At 42.1% G+C, this 27,475-nt stretch overlaps 1 protein-coding gene across 1 annotated transcript in view; it reads right to left on the minus strand.

The window, feature by feature from the left end:
• FKBP1B (FKBP prolyl isomerase 1B) overlaps positions 1-27,204 on the minus strand; it is a 44,760-nt gene extending 17,556 nt beyond the window's left edge. Inside the window, exons 1-2 of the mRNA XM_057390417.1 lie at positions 27,053-27,204; positions 23,727-23,774 (exon numbers count right to left, since the gene is read on the minus strand). Coding sequence (XP_057246400.1) covers positions 23,727-23,774; positions 27,053-27,089 — 85 coding nt within the window. The 5' untranslated portion in view covers positions 27,090-27,204. The remainder of the gene's footprint in view (positions 1-23,726; positions 23,775-27,052) is intronic.
• Between the last annotated feature and the right edge of the window lie 271 nt (positions 27,205-27,475).

The raw sequence follows: 27,475 nt of genomic DNA on the forward strand, positions 1-27,475 counted from the left end.
AAATGCTTCACAGGCTGAGAGCATGACATCTGGCCTTCATGTAACAAGGAGTTATAAGACAAAATATATTTGTCTTGGCCTCCATATCAAGTTTGAATTTTAGGGATTCACTGTGCATGTTCAAATCAAATACCAAATTTCCTCTGGGTGAGCTCCAAGACCTGTGTTGACTCTTGGTATTGCTTAATAAAAAGAGGAGGAAGATCTAAACTACAGATTTTTGTATTTTTTTTTTTCAAATGGTCTAATGCTTTGCACAGCCATTAAAAGGATATGGAGTTTTACACATGACATGAAGCTGACAGTGAGCATTTCTAGTTATGGCACAATTATGTATTTACTCTAAGGCAGACAGACTCCATCCCAGTGACTGGAAGAACATGTTATCTTATCCCTAATTGGTTTAACAATCCATAGAACCTTTTAAAGCTGGTGCCCAGATATGATCTTTATTTCTCTTTGTGATGACAGTGCTCGACTGAGTGCTTCGGGCCACGTCTCCATTTGATTGCTTAGATCTCAATCATTTCAGCTCAGAAGAGAACACAAATCAGAGTCACCTGTATTTTTAAGGTTTCAGGAATATGTAACCTTGTTCTGATCTTGTTCAGAGCAGCTTCACATCCTGTTGGCTTTTTTAAAGTGTTACAGAATGCAAAGCAGGGGCTCTGCTTTTTTATCTGCTTCAGAAGCCTTTGTGGAGATTAGGAAGTGTTGCTYAGCTCTCTCCCACTTTGCTATCTGGACACAGAAGTTCTATGCCACCTTGCTATCTGGACACAAAAGGTCAGGTTTCAAGCTGGGGTAAATCAATTGAACCTCAAAAAGGTCAACAGAGCAATGCGAGCTTGTACCGGCTGAGGAGAAATTCTCCCCGAGTCATTCCAGCGATAGGAGACTCAGGATACAGGGTTTTCCCACCATGCACTCTCCCACAGCTATTTTCTACTCTCCTACACAGCTTCCCCAGCTCCCTAGAAATTGAATCCCTATTCAATTTCTTGCTATATTTTTCTCCTCACTCACTGTATTTAAAGACAATTTGCCTTCCTRGAAGCCAGAAAATAAACACATTCTAAACTTTGCACCACAAGATTTTCYAATATGGAATTACTCTGCTAGACCCAAGGCTAACAAACCTCTGTGGGATTACAAAAGATACAGTGAGAATATTTSCCCACAACTTATCCTTAAGAGTAAGAACCATTGTTTTCATTTGTCCTTGTACCAAGAGTCTACTGAGAAGGTAGGAAGGAGAAATGACAGAGCTTCTCTCAGTGTCCTTACACATACTCTATGAAAGGACCAGAATATAAGAGACATCCTCGTGGTTTAATCTGTGTGAAAGGAAAAAAAAGACGTGTATGAGACACAAAAATAGTTAGGTTTCCACACTTTTTGCAGCAACAGCAGAACATGACATAAAAATTAGTGTGTTGGCTGAGTATGGAATAAAATGAACATGTTTCATTACCTTAAAATAATGACTGCATTTTCTTTTTTAACATAAATTCAAAGAAAATTGAGCCAGGTTTATTTTGGCTGCATTGGGGTGACTGCCAAATATAGATAAAACAAACCAGAGCTCCCTATTCAAGTTTGACCCTATATTAATAGAAATATACATGACCCCGAGACACTCCTACATTAGTTAGTCTGAGTCAGGGCAGACTCCCTGACTCATCCAAATTGCATTTCTCATTTTGGGTAACAGTGGCATGGATATCACAGGAGGGGCAGTAAGCGATACTTGTATTAACACCTTCATTTTTGGAAATACTGTGTGCCTGCCACAGGCAGCTTGAGGAAGGAAGGCAAAAAATAAATAAATCAAACTGGCTTGTATAGACAGACAGCCACCCTTCCCTGTGGGTGGGGAAAGTGCCAAGGARCAAATCAGATATTGTGTACAAAAGGAACAAAACCCCTCTATCCCACTGTGTACTTGCCCCAGCACATGCCATTAAATGTGTGTGCCTTGGGGAAATGCCAACCTGCCCCCAGGAAAATCCAGCCCATCTCAAAGAGAGTCATCATTTAGCACTGAAAAATAAAGGAGCAGGGGTAGTGAGAGGCCAAGATGATCGGGTTTAACTTTYGCTGGCCCGAAGCCAAATATGCAAGGAAAGGCTTAAGAGAACTTTCTACTGATGTCTCTGTGCCAACAATAGATGTGGACAGGACAAATATTTACAGACCAAAATTGGAGGGAGACTAAATGGGGGCAGCCAGACTCAGCCTGAAGTGCTTATTATACCACTGAGGCCCCGAGGTGACCGCAGGCAGAGCCGCCGCCAGGACGGGCTGACCCAACGCCAAAAGGTGTCTYCTCACACGTCCTGTGCCACGCCGGCCTCCCTTTCCCTGGGGGGTATTAATAGCAGCACAGTCATTCTATACATTCTACAGAATAACCACCTCACTCTGAAGTGAGMCTAGGCAAGGCTGCCTGTGGGCTAAAACATGTTCAAAACAAATAAAATGGTCCCGGAAACCCAGTAAAGGTGTTGACTCTTGTGCTCCATGCCCTAAATGCTCTCTTTCTCATTATGCATCTCTCTGAGGCCTCCATAAGCGTTTCTCCTCAACACCTAAACATGTCATAACATTACAAAAAAGAGTTATTAAATGGATTATTTGGCTGAGAGATGCCTCTCATCTTATTTGCCTTTGAAAACATAAAGTAAATRTAATAGTAATACATGTGTGTATCTGACTGTGTACCTTCCTTCTCTGTTCTTTGTTGCTCATCTTCCTCAGCTGTCTGAGAATGAGAGCTTCTCTTAATCCATTTTTTGCCCAGTTAAGCACAATGGAGCTCTTGAATGATGCTACAATACAAACATAATCRAATTCTCTTTTCTCTGTTCCAGGAAACAAAGACAATGCTATTAAAAAATAATAATGGGARTATCTATAGTAGTGGGGAGGACATWTGAGAGCAGAACTTTGTCCAAAAGCATCCGCATTGAAAGCAACCAAAGAACCATTAAAATGGTTGTTTAGTTGTGATAACTGGCTACCTYATTCCTTATTTTTCCAGAGCTATAWGTGTCACTCACCCTGGAGAGCAGTTTATTGCTGTGGATAAACTCAATGTGCAGATCTCTCCAACTCTGCCTTYCTAAATACTTCTGTCTGAAGCCCAAGAACTGCCACTGGCTGATCACTGTGGGATAGATATTTAGCAAGCAGAACTGTGAAATGAACAGCCACATCCTGCAGCACCTGATTACGGGGCTGTAACTGCATTATTTTCAACCATTTCAGAGCAATTATTCCCCTCCTTCCTACACACCCGTGTTTACTGGAATAACCGGAAGCAAAGTCAGAGATGCATGGAAAAATACAGAAATTGTCTGAAAAAGCAGTTATGTAATACAGGAGTAAACACAGMTCTTCAGCTGGATGTTAAATAATGAACTATCTTCTGTTTCTCAGTCACCTTAAGGTTTAACACATCAGTGTCCTCATGTCCAAGGCATGTTCAAGAGTACAAATGAATAATTTTCCTTGATATATACCTTTTCTCCTAAGAAAATAAAATCAATAATGTAACTCCACAAATGTCACAAASTGCAGCAACATGCAGCCTCCAAGAAGTGAATGAACATTCTTCCTATGTAGCCCTAAGGAGAACCATAAAGCAAACACAACCCCRTGTTCTCACAGATAAAACACTGTTTACCTGCTGTGACTCTCACATTGCATTGCTGGGTACCAGGAGGGTGTTCCTTGCAACTCCTCTATTGCGCCCATCAAATTTCTTGCTTTTTCTCCCTCTGGCCTGTACATGCAAGAAATTAAGACAGGCATGTCCTGACCATCTGCAGGAGCTAAATCATGCATTGGACATTCTTGTCATCAAGTTCTCAGTCTGCCCAAAGTAAGATTAAACAGAAGACACAATAAACTGCCCAGTGRGGACAGCAGCAAGCTCTGGGATTGGCTCCACGCTTAGACTTGCAAGCTGAATGAATGCTCCAATACACAGCCTGGATGCTGCTCCATGAACACTTTGTGTGGTGCTGTCAGGAAGCCGCTCCCCGACACTGCATGTGTGTGTGATATTGCTACTGCCAAGACAAATGTAATCATTCTCAGTCTAATCCTAAAACCTTTCATTTTCCTTCTGTTTTGAGCTCTGTTTCTGTTCTCCAGTCAGAAATCTCTAAGCAGGCGCTGACCTGTCTGATCCCAGCTGGGGTCTGAGCCAACATGGATTAGCACCRGTGGAGAGCTTCAAAATCATGGCTGGGGCATGTCGAGGTCATGGATGTTTCCTCAGCTGAAATTGCTCTCTCCCTCCTTCRTAGCCATGTATCTTCGACCTAACTTTGCAGCTTAGAGAGCTGTCTGTGCTCTGAGACTTCGGGTATTTCCACTCTGCATGCTGGGGTCATCCAAAGGCTGCCCTCCGGATCAGACTGACTCTATATTCAGGCAGTGAAACACAAGTGCAACCCCGGGCACAGCCCAAGGGACTCTGTCTAAGCCTGTCTGGCAGCTCAGGACTGTGCCAGGCCCCGGGCACACGGCAGGGCCAGTCTGCAGCGTGCCTCGGGCAAGCCTGTGATCAGGAGCTGTGGCTCACACACCTTGGTGCTCCCAGCCCTTGTCAGCTGTAATGCAGACACAGCCTGGGGCGCTGGAGAATGAGAACGTGCTTGTCTCCAACCCAGCAGAGACTCCCCAGCCACAGGCTGAACGTGCCATGTCTCCCACACCTGTGAATCACACACATGTACATAACAGCAGGTAGTCAACATCTTTATTAAAAAAAACCCAGTAAGTATTTAAAATTGCAAGCCAAATGGGACCAATCTTCATTTAATGTGGCCAGACYTGTCTCCATGATTCATAACATCAAAAAGTCCAGTAAAAGCTAAAAAACATGCAGTGTCTGCTGCAGAGAGTGCTCACAGAATCTCCTTTAAACTGCAAATGTACACAAAATGCAGTAGGTAGCAACCAGATTAAAACTTGTCACACTTATCAGGAGAGCAGAATGTAATATCTGGTCTCATACACACTACTTTATAAAAATAATGGCTGAAGATATAAATTTCTCCCAATACCTCTGCAATACTTGCATCAACACACCCATGTCAAAAACACAACACTAATGACAAGTGGCACAGCTTTCATAATCAGAGAAACATTTAGAATTGAAAAGACCTCTAAAATCATGGAATCTAATCATTAAATTAATACTGCCAAGCATTTTTTGCATGTAAACACAGCATAAAGAGCAGATATCTGAAGATAATTAAGTGTCTAAAGATGCAGTAGTCAYACTGTGRGCATTTCAAATGCACCTGGGCATCAAACTCCATTGATTTCAACAAAACGATTTTGAAAAGTTTTCAACTCTAAATGTTTTCTTRCGTTTTCCCAGATATGAAGTGTAGMTATCACWAAGTCACARTAATTATCATCACTTCAAAGCCCACACATCTCTTTTAAAAAGTTTAACTTCCTAAGCYGTGTGAAAACACCTATGACATTTACCACTTAAAAAAAACCCCAACTCTTAAAAGCGAGGAAATGGACAAGTGAGAACATTGCAAAGCTCATCATGTCCACACAGCAAAAATCATGCATTTTATTATCCACAATGAAGAACCTGCACTGCATCACARCAGGCAACCATAATTCTGATACTGAAATTTCATATTGTTCTTCTCAGCTTTGGTGTGTAGACMCTGGGTAGCAGAATATATTGGTTGGTCTGTGTGTTAATGAGACATTTATCATTATTCATGGTTATATTTTGATGGAGTATTCATAAATACTAATTCTGAGTCAGYTTTGACCTGACAATCCCCATGGAACAGACTGACATGATACTTGGCTGAACTTGCTCACAAGGCACATCCGTTGTTTTAAACCTGAATGTATCTCTGCCCTTGTCAACTTGCTATCTCATTATCTCACTATTCACTCACAAAAGAAATGATGAATCATGAAYACTGGGGTACAGGGAACCAAATACACTCAATAAAATTAACCTCCTTATGTCAGTTGTGAGYAGCATGATGAAAATCTCTGAGGGTTATTCCAACACAAGAAGAGTTCTGTTTTTTTTGAAAATAATGATGGATAGATATTTTGAGAAAAATCAGCAAAATCAGGGCTACAGGTGAATTTGCATTTGAGAGGTTTTGCTGTGTGACATTAACAGATGAGAATTGGGACGTCCTTCACAAAGGTTTTGTTGTGTATTTCGTTTGATCACTACGTCTAGAAAACACACAAAGTAGGTAGCATTTTATACTTAAACAGAACAAAACAGTTACAAAATCAAGTGAAAAGTCTTACACCCAAACTATCCATGGGATAGGGCTGTATTTTACCAATAACAGAGGCTATCCATCCACGCTATTCCTTGTCATGTCTATGATGCAGGCCTACATTGGCATCAAGGTGCTCAGTATTTCCACGCACAGACTGCACCACTGCCACGTGCACTGCCCAAGGACGTGCAGGATCCTGCTGTGTCCACACAGGCCCAGCCATGCACCAATCCTGCACCTTTCTATGCAGTCACACCACTACAGGTCATCCAGTGACCCAAGGTGCTGTCCCCAAACCACCTCCAGCGTTAGCAGACTTAAAAATAAAGGTGAACTGCTGTGCAAGGTACACATGGTATTTCTAGGCGGGAATCATTTTATTTCACAATCACTCTGTAGGGAATTTTTTCATGTTCTTTCCAGTGTGGCTATTTTTATTTTTCCCATACACAGATGTCCTTGAGGTATGSTTAAAGCCCAAGCTGTGAATCCTGTTTGCCAACATTGGGTTTTCCTGCAACATGATACCGTTCTGATGTGTGTGTGACAGAGAGCCTCAAAACCACGCAGGAACACACAGCAGATTAAGAGTCAAAAARCCCTGCTGCAAGATAGGGCAGTGCTGACAGTGGGACAGGGCTTCAAATGGCCAATGTCCACTCCCAAAAACAGCTGCTGCAGAAACTTGCTTTGCCTGTATTACATGGATAAGGCACGGTTTTCCAGAAGAGTCAATCAAATAAAGTYTTTTAAGAAGAACAAAGTAGGGGGATGTCAATTAAGTGAGACATGATTGCAAGGGGATTTATGCAAACAGTGTTTGTTACCCTGAGCAGCACAATGGCTTGTCAATCTTGCTGAGCTGCAGATGTTCCTGTGCATTGCAGATTCCCTTGGAAAGGCTCCCTTTTTGGCAGTGCTCTGTCTTCTGCTGCACATGTCTAGTATTCACACACGTTTTGCATAGGAAGAGCTATTACAGCTGTCTGCTCACATTCSCAGCTCCAATCCAAGGTTTCTGCCCAGTAACCCCCACATCAAAGACAAACCTTGAAGTCAAACACCCATCTGTTTCAATGCAGCTATTTTGGTTTTCATATAGCACTGTCTAATAAAAACTGCATCAACCGAAGTGGTCTAAAAACATAATTAAGGCCTCTGGCTAAGCACAGAAAATGACTCTGAAACATGATCGTACATTCTATAATAGATCAAGCATTTTTTTTAATATCCCTTTAATATACTTCAGTTACTTTTGTGAGACGTGACCAGCTCTAAGGATGCCCAATGCAAGCTGGTGATCAGAATGCAAGTGGATGTAAACAGCTCCAGAGCTGTACCAGCTCATTCCTCACAGCACAGAGCATCTCCTACAAAATGATGACTGTCCTCTGGTGTCAGTGAATTCCACCCTTGGGAGGGCACCTTTTTGGTGGTSCCAAGTTAGGWCAAGAGGCAATGGGCAGAATCTGATGCACAGTAAATTCCACCTGCACATGAGGAAGAACTTCTTTACTGTGCAGTGACCAAGCACTGGAACAGATTGTCCAGAGAGCCTGTGGAGTCTCCCTCACTGGAGATATTSCAGAAATATCTGGATGCAATCCTTCTGTTCCCTGTGCTCTGGGATGACCCTGCTTGAGCATGGAGGTTGAACCAAGATGACCCTCTTTGGTCTCTTCCAGCCTAACTCATTCTGTGATTTATTTGACCATCACGCAGAAGTTGAAAAAGCAGGTAACATTTTGACTACCATTTTGTAGTTGCCATTTATATCTATACAAGAGAAGGTATCAAAGGTCCCGACACACAAGAAATGAAATAAAGAAGAGAAAAAGAATTGCTGTAATGACACCTAGGGAAGTAAATGAGTTCAAAACGTTGGTATGGGGAGAATTGGACTAATTGCCAGCCCAGCCTGAAAAACCATGAATCTAGGAACAATGTGAAGCCTCTGGGACTAATCAACACAAGGAAAAGACCATTGAACGAGAATGCAACCAAAGCTTCCAAAATACATGACAAAACTGCTAATTAATGCACCTACATGCCAGAGGTGATCCTTCCAGTTTCTTCTTCTGACTTTGTACTTTAACAGAGGCTGTAGGATTTTCACTACGTAATTCCCATCTGAATTAGAGCCAATTTAAAGACTTCTCAGGGCAATGAAGTAATTGCAATTATTGACTGGTGTTCAATTAAAAGTCAGTATTGCCAGTTGAAATGTAGTCCTTATTTTAAAGCAAATTTGCAAAATTTCACTTTCCAGCTATGATATCTTTATGTCTCTTGGTGAACTAACAGGTCAATTGTCCTATCAATTTTTTATTCCCCATGTAAGTAGCAAACYATCCCTTAACCCCACTGAATAAATTAAGCATTTTATATTCAGAAAGTCTCCCAGCACTTCTACCACTTTCATGTCTCTTTGCAGCAGTGTAGACTACAGAACTGAGAACGCTATTTTTGAAATATCTGTGTGAGACCTCTGTCCCTCCTCCCTTCTCCCCCTGCTCCTGTTTATATATTCATGGACTGCAGTCAGCTTTTTGGCTAAAGAACAGCTCAGAGCATGTGTTCAGTTGATAACCAACCACCACTACCCAAGTCTGTTTCAAAGTCACTGCGACACAGGACAAAGTCCTCCCACCTGTAAGCACAGGCATCACTCTGCTCTTCCACCTTCAAGTTTGTAAYGAGTTTTATAGAAACTGAAACACATTATTTACTTGTGTCAATATTACACAGTGATCCCTATTATTGTGTATCAATAACCTATGGGATGAGACCATATATTTAGGATATACCTGTTAGTTTTTATCACCTTGATATCTTCCTCCACTGATAAAACAGCACAGTGGGGGTGACACCAGTCCATTTTAAGGTCTACTGCAAAGTCCTCTATTCAAAAAGCCAATTTTATTTCTACTGGCATGTTTACTTTGTATATTTAAAAGTTTCTTATTCCAAGTACCATGAACTCCTTGCAGATTATGATGGAAAACCTCATGATCCTCTGGAAATATTAACCAATCATCCATATGCCTACTCCTTGAGAGACAGCTTGACAAGATTTTCTACCAATGACCCCAAAATTTCYTGTCAGTGTTTAAGAGGAATTTGGACAATGCCTTTAATAACATGCTGTAATTTTTGGTCAGCTCTGAAGTGATCAGGCAGTTGGGCCAGATGATCACTGTAGGYCYYTTCCTGCTGAAATAGTCTACTCCACTTCTATGTCACCCTAAATCAAAATTTTGTCACTATTACTCACCAAAAACATAGATGAGAAAGACTAGCTGAACAAGACACAACACAATATATTTCAGAACTGTAATACTGAGACAAAACAAGAGTCAGAATTKATTTTAAAATGTTTTGAACACTAAAAACTCACACTCGCTTTGACCTGGAGTTTTTAATATTATAATCAAAAGGTCTTCATACTTTTATTATCTTTATACTGTGGCACACCTACACCAATATTAGAGATTGCTTCCTTGAATACATCTATAACCAGGAAAACAAATTGTAAAAATCCACCCTAATCCATCTTAAATATGTAAGTATTGATCCCATATTTAAGCTAATACCATATTCTGCTGTATAAGATATGCATCCCAGTTTAAAAAAGATTTGGTATGCTGATTTAATTTTTTCTCTAAGTTGTTTCTCCAGCTCTCTGGCAAATGGCAGGAAGAAAAGCCATGGGTTGTGGCTCCTCCCCATAAAAAAGTCCTAAGTCCCTTCCTCGTATGAAGGGCCTGTCATCAAGTCCATCCTCACTCGGCTTGGCCAAAAGAAGCATTTCTAAATTAGCAAATTCTGCTTCACAAGGAGCAAGGAGTAAAAGGAAGGTTYAGCAAAGCTATTTTTTCACTTTTACATCCAAGAGCCATTAATCTTTTGTGGGAGAAAAAAATGGTCCCATCATCTTGTGCAGCACTGTCACTATTTCAGTGTAAGGTGGGTTCTTTAAATACTTCACCYCAGTAGTGCCTGTGACATCCAAGATGTTACCTTCATCAGGAGCTGATGTAGTTCTGACAAATCCTGCTCAGAGATAGGTTTACACAGGTCATGCTCAGAAGTTACCTTAGCTAGTGACATTGATTCATTTTCYGATAAGAAGCTAATTATAAAGGTTTGAAATCTGCAATTGCTCAGCAGAAGGGCAACAGTACTTCCTTTAAACAAAGTMATGTACACTGTATTAATAAATATATTAATAACAATAATTATTTTCCCTGTGTATAGACCCTTGTCTGCTGGTTCAAAGTAAAATGCTCTCATTGTGCACCACAGTCACAGCCCTGGAATTACTGTCTACCCAGCACTAAATAACTGTGCACCAAAAATGTTCTTTACTACCAAGTTGCAAATCGGAAATTTTTTCTTCTTTTTTTTTTTTATGAAAAGGAATGCCAAGCAAATTTATTCTAAGATCACTTGTATAAACAAATAACAGCACCACTAGATAGTCCTCATCACAGCAGGGTTATACATATGGACCATGCTAACAACACAAATTTGTCCCAGTACTTTATTGCAATGGACAGATTGAGAGTTTGCTATGGGAGGGTCCCCAAACTGTTCATTACAGGGAAACTGGACAGAAATGTRAGAAAGAAGCAGAAATAAATTGTCCCTCTTGTTCCCACAGGCAAGTCTTCTCTTCTCTACAGCCACCCAAATGCTTTGGCTCCCGACACCACTGAAGTGCTCCAGGCCTGCAGTGCCAGATTACAAGCGTGTTGCTCTTTCCATCACCCTACACTTCCATCCTGTTGTCCTGCTGTCATTCACAACCACTTCTTCCCTCCTCCAACTTGGTTTTCTTTCACATCAGATTTTCAGCCCAGTTCACAGTACGACCACTGCAACATTTCCACACACAGGACAGAGTGATACAGAGGCAGAAGGAAATCGCTGGGAATGTCCTTGCATCCCCTCTTTCAGCCCTAACTATTCACACCGTAGCACCTTCAGTGTCTGTGACAAGCAATTATGCTGCAGTGCAAAAAACATTTTCAAATCAGGGCTGCACTCACATGTCCTTTTGGATGTGCTAAAAATCTCCACTGCCTCATCCTCTGAGGAAGCAATGTGAAAACAAGTCCCAGCTTAATGTACTGCTAGAATGTGCTTAAGAAGCTGCAAAAGAAGTAACACTAAAAACCATAATAAAACCTTTCATGTGACTAAACAAACAGACCAGAATTTTTTCCTAGAAGTCTATTACAATTTGTAGAAGTATTGAATTAAAGCTAGAAGGAGGAGGGTGGTCCTATGCATAGAAAGAGACCAACAGGATGGTGCAGAGGAAGGGCACACTGGGGATATTAATTTATTCATGCCATGCCAGAGAGTGTCCAGTTCCTCTCGGATGGCAGACTCCTCGATGTTAAACCCAGAGAACACATTTGTCTGACTTTTATCAGCTGACACCTTCTTGGCCTGTATTGCACATCAGTTTCTCAAGGGAAAAAGAAGAGTTAAGATAAGTATTGCCCTAGTGGCCCCCGCTTTTTCAACACAGCTACTTGTCCATCAAATGTACAGAGGTGTCTGAAATCTCAAGTGAATGTGGCAGGAACTGAAGACTGGGAGCTATTCTTATCTCACTGCCCTCTMTAAACACAATGGCCAGCCAGGTCCCTTACTGCCTCATACAGCTGTCAGCATTTAAATGCTTTGTAGCYTACAAATGGGCCAGTCCTGCAGTGACAGACTGAATAATAGAAAGATTACAGGTTTTGTAACTCCATTACAGTATGGAGGTGCTTTGCAATCAGTCAATGTTTCTTCTCACACTCTTGCAGGGAAAAATCCCAGCCCAAGATTTTATTGCTCTTTTGCTGTAGGGCAAATAATTTCTCAGCCCTCCATCACCTCTGGCCCCTGTGTTTATGGCTCCATGCTCTCTCAGGTCCAGCCTACTTTGTTTCATATTGTTCTCCCAAATGCTTTATAAAAACTTTTGAATCTGAAGAGGAGATTTGAACGTGCTATGAGAGCCAGTCTTAGGAAAGCACTTCAGAAATGGCTCTGCAGTTTTAGGCAATCAATGTACTGCAAGCTTTAGTTACTTTATTGAAACACACTGAATCGTTGCAATCAAGTCCCCTATTCTTTACAGCAGGGAAGGATTGAGCCCTCAGTTTACAATGCTTATATAACCACTCAAATCAAAATTGGTTGCAGAAAGACAGAAAACCTAATAAAAACTAAAGTATGTTGTGATTTTCCATAATTCATTTTATTAAAATCGTTTGTTCTCAAAAGATAAACACTTTTGAGGTCTGAAAAAAAATGAGAAACAGTTCTTTTACATTGTTGGTATAACCCATATATAATATATCTTATATTATATATATTATGGTTAGTAATACAATGGGTAAGTAGATAGATAAATAGATAAAGAATTTAAAAGCACATGAATTTTCAGCCTTAGCGTTTCTAGAGGCTTGTTGTGTTCCCTGGACACAGCATTTCCCTTCTGAATCTCCTTATCTTTTGAAGGGGAGTAAACAAGCAAAAGCTTTTCCTTCTCCAAAGCAATTTATGAATGAAGTGAGTAGCCCTTTTCTAAGTTGTCCACAGGGGACTAATGATAGCAGTTCTTCATGACTGTATCAACTGTATGAGTCAATTTGCATTTGACTCATACCCATTTAAGACTCCCACACTCTCAGCCAGGGTTCGCAAAAAATGTTAAAAGTGAGATGAGCTTTATAACTGGTTTTACATAGAACATGTCTTAATGGCACAGGTAAGGAGCATTTTGTAATGAGGCATTTCCACCCTGTTTCAATAACTTTCAGTAACAGGCTCTGGAAATCCTCAGTGTTCAGATATAAAAGGTCAGGACTCTTGAGTTCCAGGCAGGAAAAGGCAGGACATGACAAAATAGGAACAGTCAGATGATAGCCCTCAGCTGTGCTGTGCAGRAGCACTGCCCACTGACCTAAGCAAACCTCTGAACCTGTGCCTGCTATTTATTTGACTGAAGACAAGGTGCAAATGATGGCAGAAGAAATTCAAAGAACAGAATAAACTGAAAGCTATCAATGGGTCTGTTTGTATTCTCCAGAAACTCCCCTGACAGAATGGGACAGACATAGCCATAGGTTTTCCAGAGTTGTTGCCAGCTGGCCACTGTGGGATGCAAGGGTGTGGGGAGCTAGTCACACAGGCAGAGTGACAGAGGAGCAGCTCCTGCTCTCATCGGTGGAGAGATTGCCAGAGAGTGACCTCAAGCTCAAGCCAAGATCAGGGATTTCAGCATGACACTGCAGGAAAGACTGTTTATCTCTGTGAATGGCCTGTGGAGCTCTATGGAGAAAGCCTTGGAGGCACTGGTGGATAAACAGCTGGACAAAACCCATTAATGGGCGCTTTCAGCCCAGACAGCCAACCATACCCTGAGCTGCATCAGAAGTGTGGCCAGTAAGTCAAGGGAGGTGATTCTCCCTCTCCCTTCTCTGCTGCCATGAGATCCCCACCTGGATGTGCCCAGTTCTGTGGTCCCTGACCAGCAAAGACATGGACCCGTTAGAGTGGATCCAGAGGAGGCCATGGAAAAGGTCACCTTCCTGACACAAAAAGGATGAGACAGYTGGGGCTGTTCAGCCTGGAGAAGGGAAGGCTCSAGGGAGGCCTTACTSTATAAGTTTCAATACTTAAAGGGGGCTCAGTAAAAAGACAGAGAGAGACTTTTTACCAAGGCCTGTAGYGACATGAAGGGCAACAGTTTATATTGAATGAGTGCAGGTTTAAATCAGATGTAARGAAGAAACTCTTTGCTGTGAAGGTGGTGAGGCACTGGCATGTGTTGCCCAGAGATGCTGTGGATGCCCCACACMGACACACTGGACGTGTTCAAGGCCAGGTTGGAWAGAGCTTTGAGCAACCSGGTCTACTGGAAGGTGTCCCTGCCCAAGGGAGCAGGTTGGAAGTAGATGATTTTAAGGTCCCTTCCAACACATGATCCTATGATAAAAGAGTTGGCAGCAGCCTATGAATTTCAGACTCAGATCCTCAATCTTCAAAACAAAATCTGCGGGAATGGCTTTTTTTTTTCACCAAAATGACAGCTTTTGCAAATAARATAATTTATTTCAGTTCTCCAGGCTGAAAATAGTACATTCCAGCCTGAAAATGGCAACATTTGATGATGATGCCRCAGGAACTTGTCCACTATGTAACTCATCTTCTATTGTCTTTTATACGTTCTAGCTATGGCTACATTGCATCTCCAAAAGTATGAGGCCCTCCTCTCTTCTTGAAAATCCCTGCTTATGGGAAAAACAGAAATTTATCCACAGAAGAGAATGGTAAGAAAAATGTAAGTTCTCATAACTGCAATCCCTATATAGCATTTTAGTGTAATTTCTAAACAACGATTTATTTGTTTTGTGTTTGGTTTTGTTTTTCTTTTTCGTAAGGCAGTGTAAGACAAACCAATAGAAACCTGCTGCTTTCAAAGTTGCAACAGAAGATCTTCAACAGGTTAGGAGTAGCAAAGAAGCATTTTCACTTTGCCCATTAAAAAATAGATAAAACCAATGCATCCAGGTGTGTCTTTTTTGGTAGCAATCACCGTTTGGAAAATGAACTAATTAAGCACTGGGTCTTTTCCTCAGTCCAGCAGGAACCCACCTTCAAAAAACAGGTCTTCCATTTCTCACTGAGAACAGAATAAGAGAAGACAATCTTGCTAAATCRAGGTTATTACATCATTAAATGTGCAAAGGGAAGTGAATTAGAGCAGCACRAGAGAACTAAAAACCATATAACTATACAGGATTAAATGGAAAAGAACTGGAAGGAGTAACCACACTTGGGTTTTCATAAGAGGAAAMARAGGAAAATCAAATGTACCTCACAACCACTATTGCAACACCCGAATTTTAGAAGTTACAGGGTGTTGGATGGGAGATAAAGGATTACACTGCCTAAGTACATGAACCTGCCTTAGCTACAAAGATCCTCTGGCTCTGCCTGATAACACCACAGCTACAACATTTAAGATCTCTTACACTGAGTTWTGTGCAAGGGAGTATAAACTTCTGCAGCCAGCAGTCTTGTGGAAAAAAAAATTTAGGAAGATTTACAATGCCTTTGAGTAACTAAAGCTAAAAAATATGTCTCAACTGAGAGATGTTGCTTTCAATRTAAAGCCCCCCCAGCCCTGGCCCTGGTTCAGCAAGACTCAGCAGAACTGCTGCCAATGCTGAGCCATGGCTTCCCGCGGCACAGCGCGTGTCCTTCGAGGCCGCCGGCTCACAAAAACGGGGACCATGTGAGCTCCTTGGCAATGTCCTCCCCAGGGATCTCCCACACAGCCCTGCAGCACTCGGACCAACACACTGAGTGCTGAAGATCACAAGTCTGCAGTGATCTCCAGCACAGCATCTGCTCAGGTGATGCACCTGAAATGTGGGGTATTACACATGTCCCTGTCATGGATCCACTGTGCAGGGATGACACCACGTGTTGTCTAATTAAGAAAATATTYCTCCTTCCACACACCCAGCCTAACTGAGCTGCCTGACCTGGGAACTGTATTAAGCTCTTTATCTATCAAAAGAAAGAGGTATATTCACAATCTAACTATTTCAGTAACTCAAGGTAACTAAGCTCTCAATTTAGACTTCTTAATTAGGTAAATATGGTGATGTCAGTTTTATTTTGTCAATAAAGGGAGACAAGCATATCACTGGTGCCAGCTGATAAGAGTTTCTCCTTTGGCTGATGTAGGATCATTTGTACATTTTACACTAACAAATACTATTCATTGCAYAGGTTTTTTTCAACAATTCTTTGATTTTTGGCTGCAAAAATTACTAAAAAATGATGTCATTCTTGTAAGGACCTGGAATTCTAATGATCAAGAATTGATGCAAATCTTTCAGGCTCAAGTCCTCAAATACAGGTATGAGCTGTAAGCAGGGCACAYGGATCATTGAAAATAAGTGCAAAGAGGATTCAGCAAAAATATCYTGTTTGAAACAGCAATCTAATTTTCTAAAAGATGGCACTTTTTTGGATCAGCTCTGAGCTTTTAAAAACTTGATGAACAGAGGCTATTAGCTCTCTGGTACTTTAGATAATCTGCTTTGTGAGCTATTTTTTTTTAATATCTTGAAATCCACTTCTTCAAGGCTTTTGTGAGGTAGGAGCAGGAGGTTTAATTATTCGCTAKCAGCTTCATTTCTATGCACAATAGGAAGAGAGCATGATGCTACAATCYCTTCATGAAAGGAAATCCTGTAAAGGTTAGCAAGTGTTCCAAAATYGAAGCTAGCAGTCACCAAATCACTCAGCATGTCTCATGCTGACAGAGAAGTCTGTCAGGGGAGAAAGTGTCCGTGTATGCTATCTTGAAGTAATCTATTTATAATCTTCTTTACTCTGCAAGAATGAAACTCATCCAGTCTTCTTCCCAAATGAATATAAGACAGTGTTCATAGGCAATCCTGAAGCTTTCCCTTTCTTTGCTCAAAGCATATCAGCAGCTGTCCAAATAACACCTCAATGCCTTGGGGAGCACCCTTAAGGGGAAAGACTTCCAATTCTCAGTCAAGCCAAAGCTWCACAGCTGAGGTTGCCAACAAGAACACTGTTGAAATAGTTCAAGGTCCTTTTCTCATTCACTTACCCACATTAAATAGCATTTAACACCACAAGTGATTTCCGTGAAACCAATGGGCACCAAACACAGCAGAGGAGCAACTGAGAAACTTGAAGCTACAGCTTCTTACAACAATCGTTTTTCATCAGGCAACAATCTGGTGTGTTCAGTTTAGACTCACTCACTCTGCTGCTGAARCTGCTACTTTTTTTCTTACAAATCTCTGAACCTTTTAATTCATAAAATCACTTTTCGACATCAATAGCTGCTTCTTACACCAAATCTCACTGCACTTGCAAATATTAATTGCACGACAATTTTCAGAGGAACAATCCCTTTTTCTGTCAAATTAAAAAAAAAAATAAAGAGGAAGTATTATACCTGAAATCAGTCACTAAGCTGGCAGTAAAATGCATAGGAGAAATCTCTTCTGCTCAGAATTTTGCTTGTGGACTCTGATCACCATCATCACTATCAGGCCGAAGTCACTGCTCAAATACTTCCAGGGATAACTGATCTATATTAAATAAGCAAAGATGAGAATTTTTCTCCCTTTATTTACCCAGTTTAAGACTTGAAAATTGTTTCTAAGGGGCAGCAAAAGACCACGTTCCTCAGGGAGGACTAAAACTACTTTTTGCAGTTAAGATCCACCAAAGAAAAAAGATGTTTCTAAGTGCTTAGCTGCCACCAAAATCTCTACAGAAGTAAAAGGCCTTCATCCTTTCAAACCAAGGCATTAAATAAAAAAATAAAAAATACTGGCAGTCCCCGAAAGATGGGCAGACATCACGCTCCCTTGGTATATTGTGTCTTGGAAACATGCTGGATTTAACAATTAAGTTCCTTCCAGGTAAGCAAGATTTAGCTGGCTTTAAATCAAGGCTCAATTATAATGTCTGTTACAATACAATTCTTATTAATGATAATTCTAATTGCAGTGTTCACTATCCTCTTCCAAACCCAGCTAGACAGYTTCCTGGGGACAAAGAATTTTGATTAAATGCCTTACTTAGTTCAATTTTCATCTCAGCTACACATGCAGAGCTCCCAYTTGAAGTGGTACAGATGTTTCTGAAAACAGGACCAGAGAAATAACATCCCCTGTACTCACCTGGCACACAGCTTTCAGAAAGCTGAGGTGCATCCAGCCATGCTTACAGACAAACAGATGACACTGTGCAAATTTACTCTGAATTTACGTTTGAGAGTATGTCAGTACAGACAAATCTCTGGCTATTGCTATGTACTCTTAAGGCTGGGTTGATTTTGATACAAGAAAAATAGGCAGATCTTTCTGGCAAGAGTTATTTCAAGGGAATTACATTACATTTCTATTGTGTTAAACGGAAAATAGTTTTTTTAATCATGATAAATCAAGCATATTCTRTGAATTACTGCTCATCTATATCTATGCAGTATGGTTTTGTTATATAAAGAGCTTTCAACTTCACAGACACAACCATAATTCTCAACACTACACCACAGCCAAAGCTTAAGAAATAATATAAAGTAATTCTGGCAATATATGGGAAAAGACGATTATMCAAATTTGTCCTCAGACTACTAGGAAAAGAACAATTAATCATTTGCYCTGCTTTAAATAAAAGCCTGCTTCCTAAAACAGAATGAATTTGTACAGCTCAGCTGAAATAAATGGAGGAGTATTCATTTATTTCAATGTGGAATTTCACTTTGAACATTAAAAAAAATAATTAAAAATCAACTTAGTACTGAAATATTGAAGTGGAGAAGGAACTGCTGGGCTCTTCTCCCTGGGATCCAGCAACAGGATGTGGGAATGGTTCAAAGSTGCWCCAKGGGAGGTTTAGACGGGACATGAGGAAGCATTTCTTCACYGAGTRGGGAGCCCAACATTGGAACAGGCCTCTGGAGAGGTGGTTGATCCCTCAAATCTGTCAGTGTATAAGAGCTTTTGGACCTTCACGACATACTTCACATTTTGATCAGCCAAAATGTCATCAGGCAGTTGGAAGAGATGATAATTTTAGTTCCCTTCCAACTGAAATATTCTCTTCTACCGCAAATCTATTTAGTGCAATTTTGGGGCCATAGCCCTAGCCTAAAAAGTCTATGAAAAATCTTCTGAGAAAAGTCCAGTTTAATAAGTAATTAATTATTTACTAGGTCTTTTTAGTCTCACTCAAATAAGTCAGTTCCCGCACACTACAAACACTGGCTATCATCAGTGTTTGTATATTAAAATCAGAGTTGTACAGGTGGCCAAGGAGAAAGATGAAGAGGTTAAGAATTCAGCTCTGCCACAAGCTACATGGGACAACACCAGAGAATGTAAATTCTGAATAACTTGGGGATAAAAAGCTGCCCTCTCCTTATCATGAGCAGATTCATATTCAGTACACACAAAGCTTGTGCGAAGGCACACCATCATCCAGCAGGAGAGCCAGGAATGGGATTCAGCTTCCTGGAGTAAAGGTTTTACCTCACAGTCTCCAGCCAAAACATATCCTCCTTCAGCAAAGTTTTTGTTTAGGGGCATTTCTAACTGAAAGTCACATTTTGTATCATCTTCATAAATCTTTGAAAATTCTGCACTGRTGATTTCTGCTGCCAGAGTCAACAAATTTAAATCACAGGAAACAAAACTGCAGAAAATGCCTTAATTCCTTTTATGCACTCCAGGATTAGTTTGTTTGCTTGTACTATTGTCAGTAGTCCAAGGTAACCTGAGGACCCAATCAAGAGTAGGTTGCCATGAAGAAGGAGGCAGCTTGTATCTCAAACTCCCTGCAATCTCTCTACAGGAGGCAGACAAAGTACAACTATCATTTTGCAGATGGAAAACAGAAGGAGTAAGCAGATTGCCAAAGGCTTTCAGAAGCTTGCTCAATGAAATCTCTGACAAAAACATGAYATAAACCAATGCTGTTGCAAATGCATTTTGGTGCCAGGGCTCTGCCTTATCTATTAACCCCATTACTGTAACATTGTGTCAGGTAACTTCTGAGACTCAACATAGATGCTGGGAGGCAAGAAGAAAATATTATATTTGTTGTATTTGTTAACAAAGATAAGCATACAGGAATCTGACCACATTTTTCCATCATATACTAAGACTGGTATTCAGTTTCATGTTCTATCACAGTCCTTCTATCTAATCTTCTGCAATGAGCTGGAATCTATTTGTGTACCTAAATCAGGCTGTGCAAAGCTGAAAAATTAGCAGGTGATTTACAGGACCATAGTTAGGCACTAAGGCATCTTATGAAAGGGYAGTTAGGTACTTCTGAAGGGTAATCCTAAAGTCTTGCTCTAATTGTAAAGCATCTGAGAATTACTCCTAAGGGAAAAAATCCTTAAAACCAATTTGCTTAAACTAAGAGGTCCTTTCTAAACTGCTCCCTAGAGAGATTGCACCTTAACTCCTGCTGCCACTGAAACTTAGGACTGCTCCTTAAGGCAGCACAATGCTTTTGGGAATCAGATCACGCAGTATCCTGAGATTATGCATCCAGTTGATCAAGGAGAGAAAAAGGAAAAGCTGCCACATGTAACAGCCTAATAGTTGGAGMAGTGACAGCAGAAGTGTTAAATTCAATCACAGTTCTCCTTCATCTCGAGGAGATTCCAGTTCTCACTTCCCACTCATCCAGAACATGTAGGGCTGTCAGACTAGAAATTACCCTGCTGAATCTCWAACTTGGTGATGAATCATAAAATCCGGGAGGACGAGCAGACAGAACTCTAAAGCTCTGCCAAACATCTGCGGTCCCAGCCTTTGGTCCTCTCTGGAYTTCTCCTGCATGGACAACCAGGATAACTCATACAGACACCTTACTCCTAAAATAGGGAGGCTGCTACAGGTCTTTTGCTCCTGTAGTGCCAGCAGTCCCCTCGTGTCCATGCTTTCTGCCATCACTCCCAATCACATGGTAAATGCATGCCTATGAGAGTGAAAACAAGAGGGGAAATAAGACACTACAGAGCCCACAACCCACTTCTCACTGGAGTCTCCCTAAAGATTCATGACTTGCTYTTGTAGAAGAAAACCCATTTTAGCCTCTCCTCTCTTTGAGACAGGAATAATTAGTGCGCAGGCAATGTTTTTTCTATACATGCACAARAAGTAGCCCTTCAGGGAATCACACACCAACCACATTTGTGCTAAGAAGTTGTATCACCACAGTGTGTGTTGGTATGAGAGCAGAAGGGCCACTGCAAGAAGATACTTGGCCACCCAGCTGTCAAGACTGGGTGGCCACCACGTGGGAAAAAGTCACTGGATTAAAAAAAGAAAAAGTGTTGAATTAATCCCCAAAGACAGARATTGCCCTACAGCTCCTTCCATATCCCTGCATGAATGCCTGCACCAATACTCACCCTCTTGCTTGCTCCTTTCCTGGCCCATGGCTCTCATGGAGGGAGCTGAAAAATTCATCTTTCCTCTCCCCAAGAATGTAATGGTTGCAGTTAAGGATGTGGCAAACAGAGTTATGTTCCTCCTCTGTTGCAAAAGCCACCTGGGGGTAGGTTTGCCATGTCTCAAACAACTGTTCAGTTATTACACATCATATGGGTCCCACAGGACATATTTTTGGCTCAAGGGGACTGTCTCTGCTCTGTCTGATCCTGGATTCAGAGCTGTGCTCCAAGTATTCCAGTGAGGTCAGGCTTTTCTGACCATCTCTAGATCTTGATGGAGTCCAATCAGTGGTTCCCTCACCTCCCATAACATGACACTCCTCACAGGTATCTGTGCCCAGCTCCAGAGTGATACATAAGCTGAGTATGGAGACAACTTGAAAGCTAGACATGCTATACAATATCAAGCAGCTCTCTCAAGCGTGATTTATGGATCACTTCCTTGCACCTAGGTGTCTTAGTTTTTCCTAACTCACATTTTAAATGTCAATACAGAGGTTCTGGATTTCTCTGTGAACTTCTCTTTAACTTAGCTACCCAGTTCCTGAAGCAGGACTCAGGAGTGTGGTGAGGCTAAGTATTAAGCACATTGAGGCCTAATAAGATCACATAAGTAAGACAGAGATCACTCCAAGATAAATACYAGGCATATCCAGAATCTCATCAGTACAAAAGAAACTATATTGGATTCAGATAAAACAGTTTTAAATTAAGCCTCAACCCTCACATGTTATCTTACCCACATGCCTTATAGACCACTGGAAGGAAACACTTTATCCACTAATCAGGGGCTCAATTTAAAAACATCACCACCAAAGACTGCTGGCACCAGCAGTGGAACTGAGCTGATGAGCTTTCCCTGATATCTGCTCTAATCTGGAAGTCAAGAGAGGTTGCATAGCACCAGCAGCAAGATATGTGGAGAAAGCACAGTTTACACTAGAGATTGATTTAATGCGTTTTTATAAAGTTTTYTATGTCAAAGCCAGCTTACAATAGCCTCATCTAAGACACTCTAATATCAATAGGAGTATGCAACATCTTGTTATCTTTTCACATTTACCATTCACACTGTCTGAAGYAATCCAGGAAAAATGTGCTTTGTGGGAGCTACCAGGCTCAATTTTTTTTGCCTATTTCTGTTCTGACATTTAAATTTATCTTGAACTAACTAGGGGTGGGAGGTAACAATTTTATTTCATAAAGCCTTTGSAAGTTTGGACAGGAAGAGAAACATATTTTTCAGCATCTTCACAAAAATAATTTCAAAACATCTRTTTTCATATCTAAGTTACAGAGAAATACCTGTAAGAGCTGAGACTGGCACGGGAGATCTATGTGTTTAACATCTTCTAATTCAAACTAGAAATCCTCATCAGATCAAAATACTCYGCATAAATAAACAGACAGGACCTTAAACCCAGACAACCTACAACCCAAGCCAGTGCACCATATAACATATATTCTGAATGGTGACATTAATGAAATTATATCAAATAGCTTATTGGAAGTACAAACAGATTTACTTCAGTAGTTATATTTACTGAAAAAAGTTCCCATCTTGCTGCAGTTGTAAGCTACAGAGGCAAGAGCAAGGCTGAAGGAAAGCAACAGTTACCAGAGAGAATTCTCCTATCATCCCGAATGCTAGAGGAAGACATTACCTCATTATCCAGGCCCTGATCAGAAGCTYCAACCCCTGCATAACCTGCATGTTGGCTTTTTAGGGAAAAGACTTCATAAAAYGGCAGCTTGTGAAGTGAACTTCCCACTTGGAGACTCGGACTGCAGAGATTTTTGCATCCTTTTGACAACTTACACAACTAAATACAAAGCATAACATTATAAACTGATTTAAAGAACATTTTCCCTCTGACAAAGATGCAGCATCAACAGCTCCATTAACCAGCTCACCACTTAAGATTCACACAAGTCCATAAAGCAGGTGTTAAACAGACCTTGTATTGATCTCTTCAATTTGGAATGATTTTTACTGCCAATACATGGACACCACATGCTTTTAAGACAGATACAATCATTAACTGTCTGTGTTAAGATCAGAGGCTGTAAAAATATGAACCCAGCATTCTGACTGTTTCATGCTCAATTTCACTAGCTAGTAAAATGGCTTAATGAATCAGGTTTGCAGCTTCTTCTGCAAACCTCTCACCATCAAATGCTACCCATGGMAAACCTGCCAGCAGGCACATCCAGGTATTGTAACATGAACAGCTCAGCCACAAGTGAAATACTCAGGAAGCCCATTCAAATATACCCAATGGACTATGAGTGACAAAGCAAAGCAAAAAACACAACAGACACCTGAAATGGGAAATCATTCTTGAATGCAAAGCAGTTGATGCCAAGAGAAAATCCAGAATATGCCTTACCTGTGTAGTGCACCACACACGTCTGACCCTTTTTTGGAAATGTCCTTCCTGTTAAAATTATAAAAGGTTATAAAGGTTACTCTTTTATTTTCTCTGATTGAYCTGGCTATGCAGGTTTATCTTTTAAGAGAAAAATGTTAAACTGAGATCTGGTATTAGTCATTTGGTTACTTTAAAGTATCTGAGACATCCACATGACAGCTGTAGATCTAAGTGCTCCTCATACAACCTGGAGCACAAGTCTGATAAGGAGTGGCTGAGGGAGTTAGGGGTGTTTAGCCTGGAGAAAAAGGAGGCTCAGGGGGGACCTTATTGCTCTCTACAACTCCCTGAGAGGAAGTTGTAATGAAATGAGGGTCAGTCTTTTCTCCCAGGGAACAAGTGGAGGGGAAATGTGAGGGGGAAACTGAGGGGAAAAGGCCTCAAGTTGTACCAGGTTAGGTTTAGATTGGATATTAGGAAACATTTCTTCACAGAAAAGRTGTAAAACACTGTACAACACTGACTGCCCAGACAACTAGTGGAGTCAYAATCCTTTGGAGTGTTCAAAAACTATGTGGATAAGGCATTTAAGACATGGGTTTAATGGTGAACATGGTGGTGATGTTGGGTTGATGGTTGGACTTGATCTAAAAGGCCTTTTCTAACCATAAAAACTCTATGATTCTGATGCATTACCAAATCAGTAATATTCAAGATAGGAATGGGATGGTTTAGGGTAAAAAGTCCCGGCTTGGCTCCTATTTAGCTCTTAGATCAAGTAATATTTTTATTACATAATTGTCCCGATATATTTATGCATTACATACGCATTTAAATTCTGCAAGTGTAAAAGGACTTCATGAACTATAACTTTTAATAATTCTCAGAATGTTTTTGCTGTAAGTTTTCAAATAAAGTCTCAGCCTGACACTGTGAGAAAAGCTGTTTGTATTCACATCTCTAATGCCTTTCACTCAAGAAAGACAGCTCTGTGAGGGCATCTTTAATTAGCAGGGATGGGTTTTACAGAAATTTTCACAGACAAAAGCAGTTTAATTTTGTAGCATCAGGCAACAGTAAAGCAGTGGTACACTGAGTTCTTTTAAGAGCCTGCTAGCTCCTCCTAAAATGTTCATACTGAAAGGAAAGAAAGCTTAAATTATTTGCTTGACACAGGAAAATGAAATTACCATTTCCATTTTACCTGTTCTAGGTACTGCCAAAGGCACTAAAAGCTAAAGGATGACTTTCTAGGCTCAATTCAGTGCCAACAGTATATTAAAGCTGCTAACCTTGATTTCCCAAGGTTAGCCAGGGGAGTCCCCAGGTTCTRAAGAACTTAAAAGTGTCCGTGAGATTAATTATTAAGGAACATCTTTGACAGAAAGCTAAAAATTGGTGATTCAGGTAGGTTACCCAGAGAAGCTGTGGATGCCCCATCCCTGGAAATGTTCAGGGTCAGGTTAGATGGGGCTYGGAGCAACCTGGGATAGTGGAAGGTGCCCCTGCCCATGGCAGGGAGGTTGGTACAATATGATCTTTAAGGTCCCTTCCAACCAAACCATTCTATGATTCTRTGAAGCTGAGACTCATCCCTTAGTTGGCTTTCTGGCTGCTTTGGTCAGAATTAACAGGATAACAAGTTCTGCATTATAGGGTGCTTCACAGGATATAAACCAGCAAGTTACATTTAAGGTATGGCCTTAGGGTTTACATGCCAAAACCCCATGAGCAGTGAGTGGCAGGAAGGCAGGCTAATACAATGAACCAAGATTTACAATATAAAAATTGGGACAGTGGTGCTTCCAAGCACCACCTGAACAGTCTTGTTCATTGGCTTGGCCAGCTGGAGTATCTCTAGCTGCAGGTTGCACAAAATTCAGTACAATAGGTATCCAGTTAGGGCACCATGGTATGCTAAAGTGGGATTTATTTCTTTTAAATTCAGTTCTCTAAACCACAGGCAACTATCATATGCCAGTCTCCTGGGCTTCCTCTATTGACAGCAAAGAATTAGCAGTGCTCTGAGAGAAAGCCAGCCTATCCAGAGAAAGGCGAGATGAATTATTCTCTGGAGATGACCAGAGAAAACCCAGAAGACTGCTTTAGACTAGCCAGCTAACCTGAGAAAAGTTATGTGAGATGAATCCTACTCTCGGTAAAATAGGTATTATTAAAATGATGCACTTTTATACAGAGAAGTGACAAAAGAAGTYTCAGACCCTATGGACACACACTCTGCAGCTGTGAGTGTACTACCAGCAAAGCCAATGAAGCTACATAATTTCACATCAAAGCCAAATTACAAGCAGAGGTTCGAAAGACCACTGACTCGCTGTGGCTTAAGACAGTGTTTAAAGTCAGCTGATTTTGATTAAGACTAGCAACCAAGAGAACTAATCCATATAACCTTATTTGGAATAGCATATTACAATGACAGGCTTGATCTATTTAATAGATAGAAAGTACTACTAYGAGGTAGTTCCACACTCCTTCCCTCCTAACTCAGCATCATTACYTATGTGGGTATAAGTATTCTTCTTCTACATCTGTTTAACCAAGAGAAGTATTCGATCCCTAGAGCTAAACAGCACAGAGGGAGAAGCCAATTTAAAAGCATACACAAAGAAAGGGAAGAYACTGGGCCAAGAAACTTAAGCTGTGATCAACGTGAACGAATTATTTATGGTTGTATATCGGCCAAGGATGAATCTGGCCTATTGTATATGTACGCTAGAAATTATGCTCTCTTAAAAACACCAAAACACAGAAACCTTAGGGAATTATATTATGATGCCACAGAAGAGCAGAACACCGCGAATTGGCTCTGGAAAGGCGAGCGTGCGCCAAGGAGAGGTGACTGCCACCCAGGCTGGACCTCAGCCCTCGCCAACATCCCACGCTGGACGGGGAGGCGGCGGTGCCTCGCTGGGGGGATGCTGGCACGAGCGGCCGGTGCCCCCGGCGAGGCCGGGCTCGCCACCGGGGAAAGTTTGGGCTCCCCGCCGGGCGCCGGCGCTGACCCCGTGCTCGGGCTGTGCAGCTGTCAGCGAATGCCACAGAAACCCCGGCCCCCTCGCCGCCGCCGCCACCACCGCCACTCCGGGCGGCCGCCTCGCCGCGCTCCGCCTCTCCCGCATCGGGGGTTCGTGCCCGCGGGGATGCGGGGGCGGCCGTGCTTCCCCTCCCGCACCCACCGCCTCCCCGCACCGCGCTCCCCGCGCTCCCCGAGCTCCCCGTTCTGCCGCCGGCGGGGACGCGGCTCCCCCGCTCCCGGAGCCCCCCGGCCGGACCGGTCGCCCCCGTCCCCGCGCCGCAGGGCTGCTCCCGCCACGGCCTCGTACCGTCTCCCGGAGAGATGGTCTCGATCTCCACCCCCATGGCAGTACCGGCTCCACTCAGCCCCGCTCAGCTCAGCACGGCCCCGCTCCCCGGCGCGGCCGGACCCCCAGTGCGGGCAATGCCCCTGGGCGGCCGCGGGCAGGGGCCGCCCCGGCTGCCCGTCAGCGCCCGCAGCCAATGCGGGGCAGGGGCGGGGAGGACGGGGAGGGGAGGGGTCCGCCCGCCCCCGCTCCGAGCGCCCGGGGGCCGCGGGGACGAGCAGAACCGTGCGACGGGGGGGTTCGCCCGCCAGCATCGCACCCGCACCCGCGGCCGTGCGGGGAATGCTGCTGCCGTCCCCGGGCAGGGCTCGCTTTCGCGATGGTGTTTGGGGGAGCGTTCCCCGGGGGTCTCGCCGCCCTTTGCCCCCCGTGTGACCGTGCCCG

Source organism: Malurus melanocephalus, unplaced genomic scaffold (genome assembly GCF_030028575.1).
Source record: "Malurus melanocephalus ecotype Western Australia unplaced genomic scaffold, MMel_1.1 scaffold_26, whole genome shotgun sequence".
In the NCBI taxonomy this organism is placed as follows: Eukaryota; Metazoa; Chordata; class Aves; order Passeriformes; family Maluridae; genus Malurus; species Malurus melanocephalus.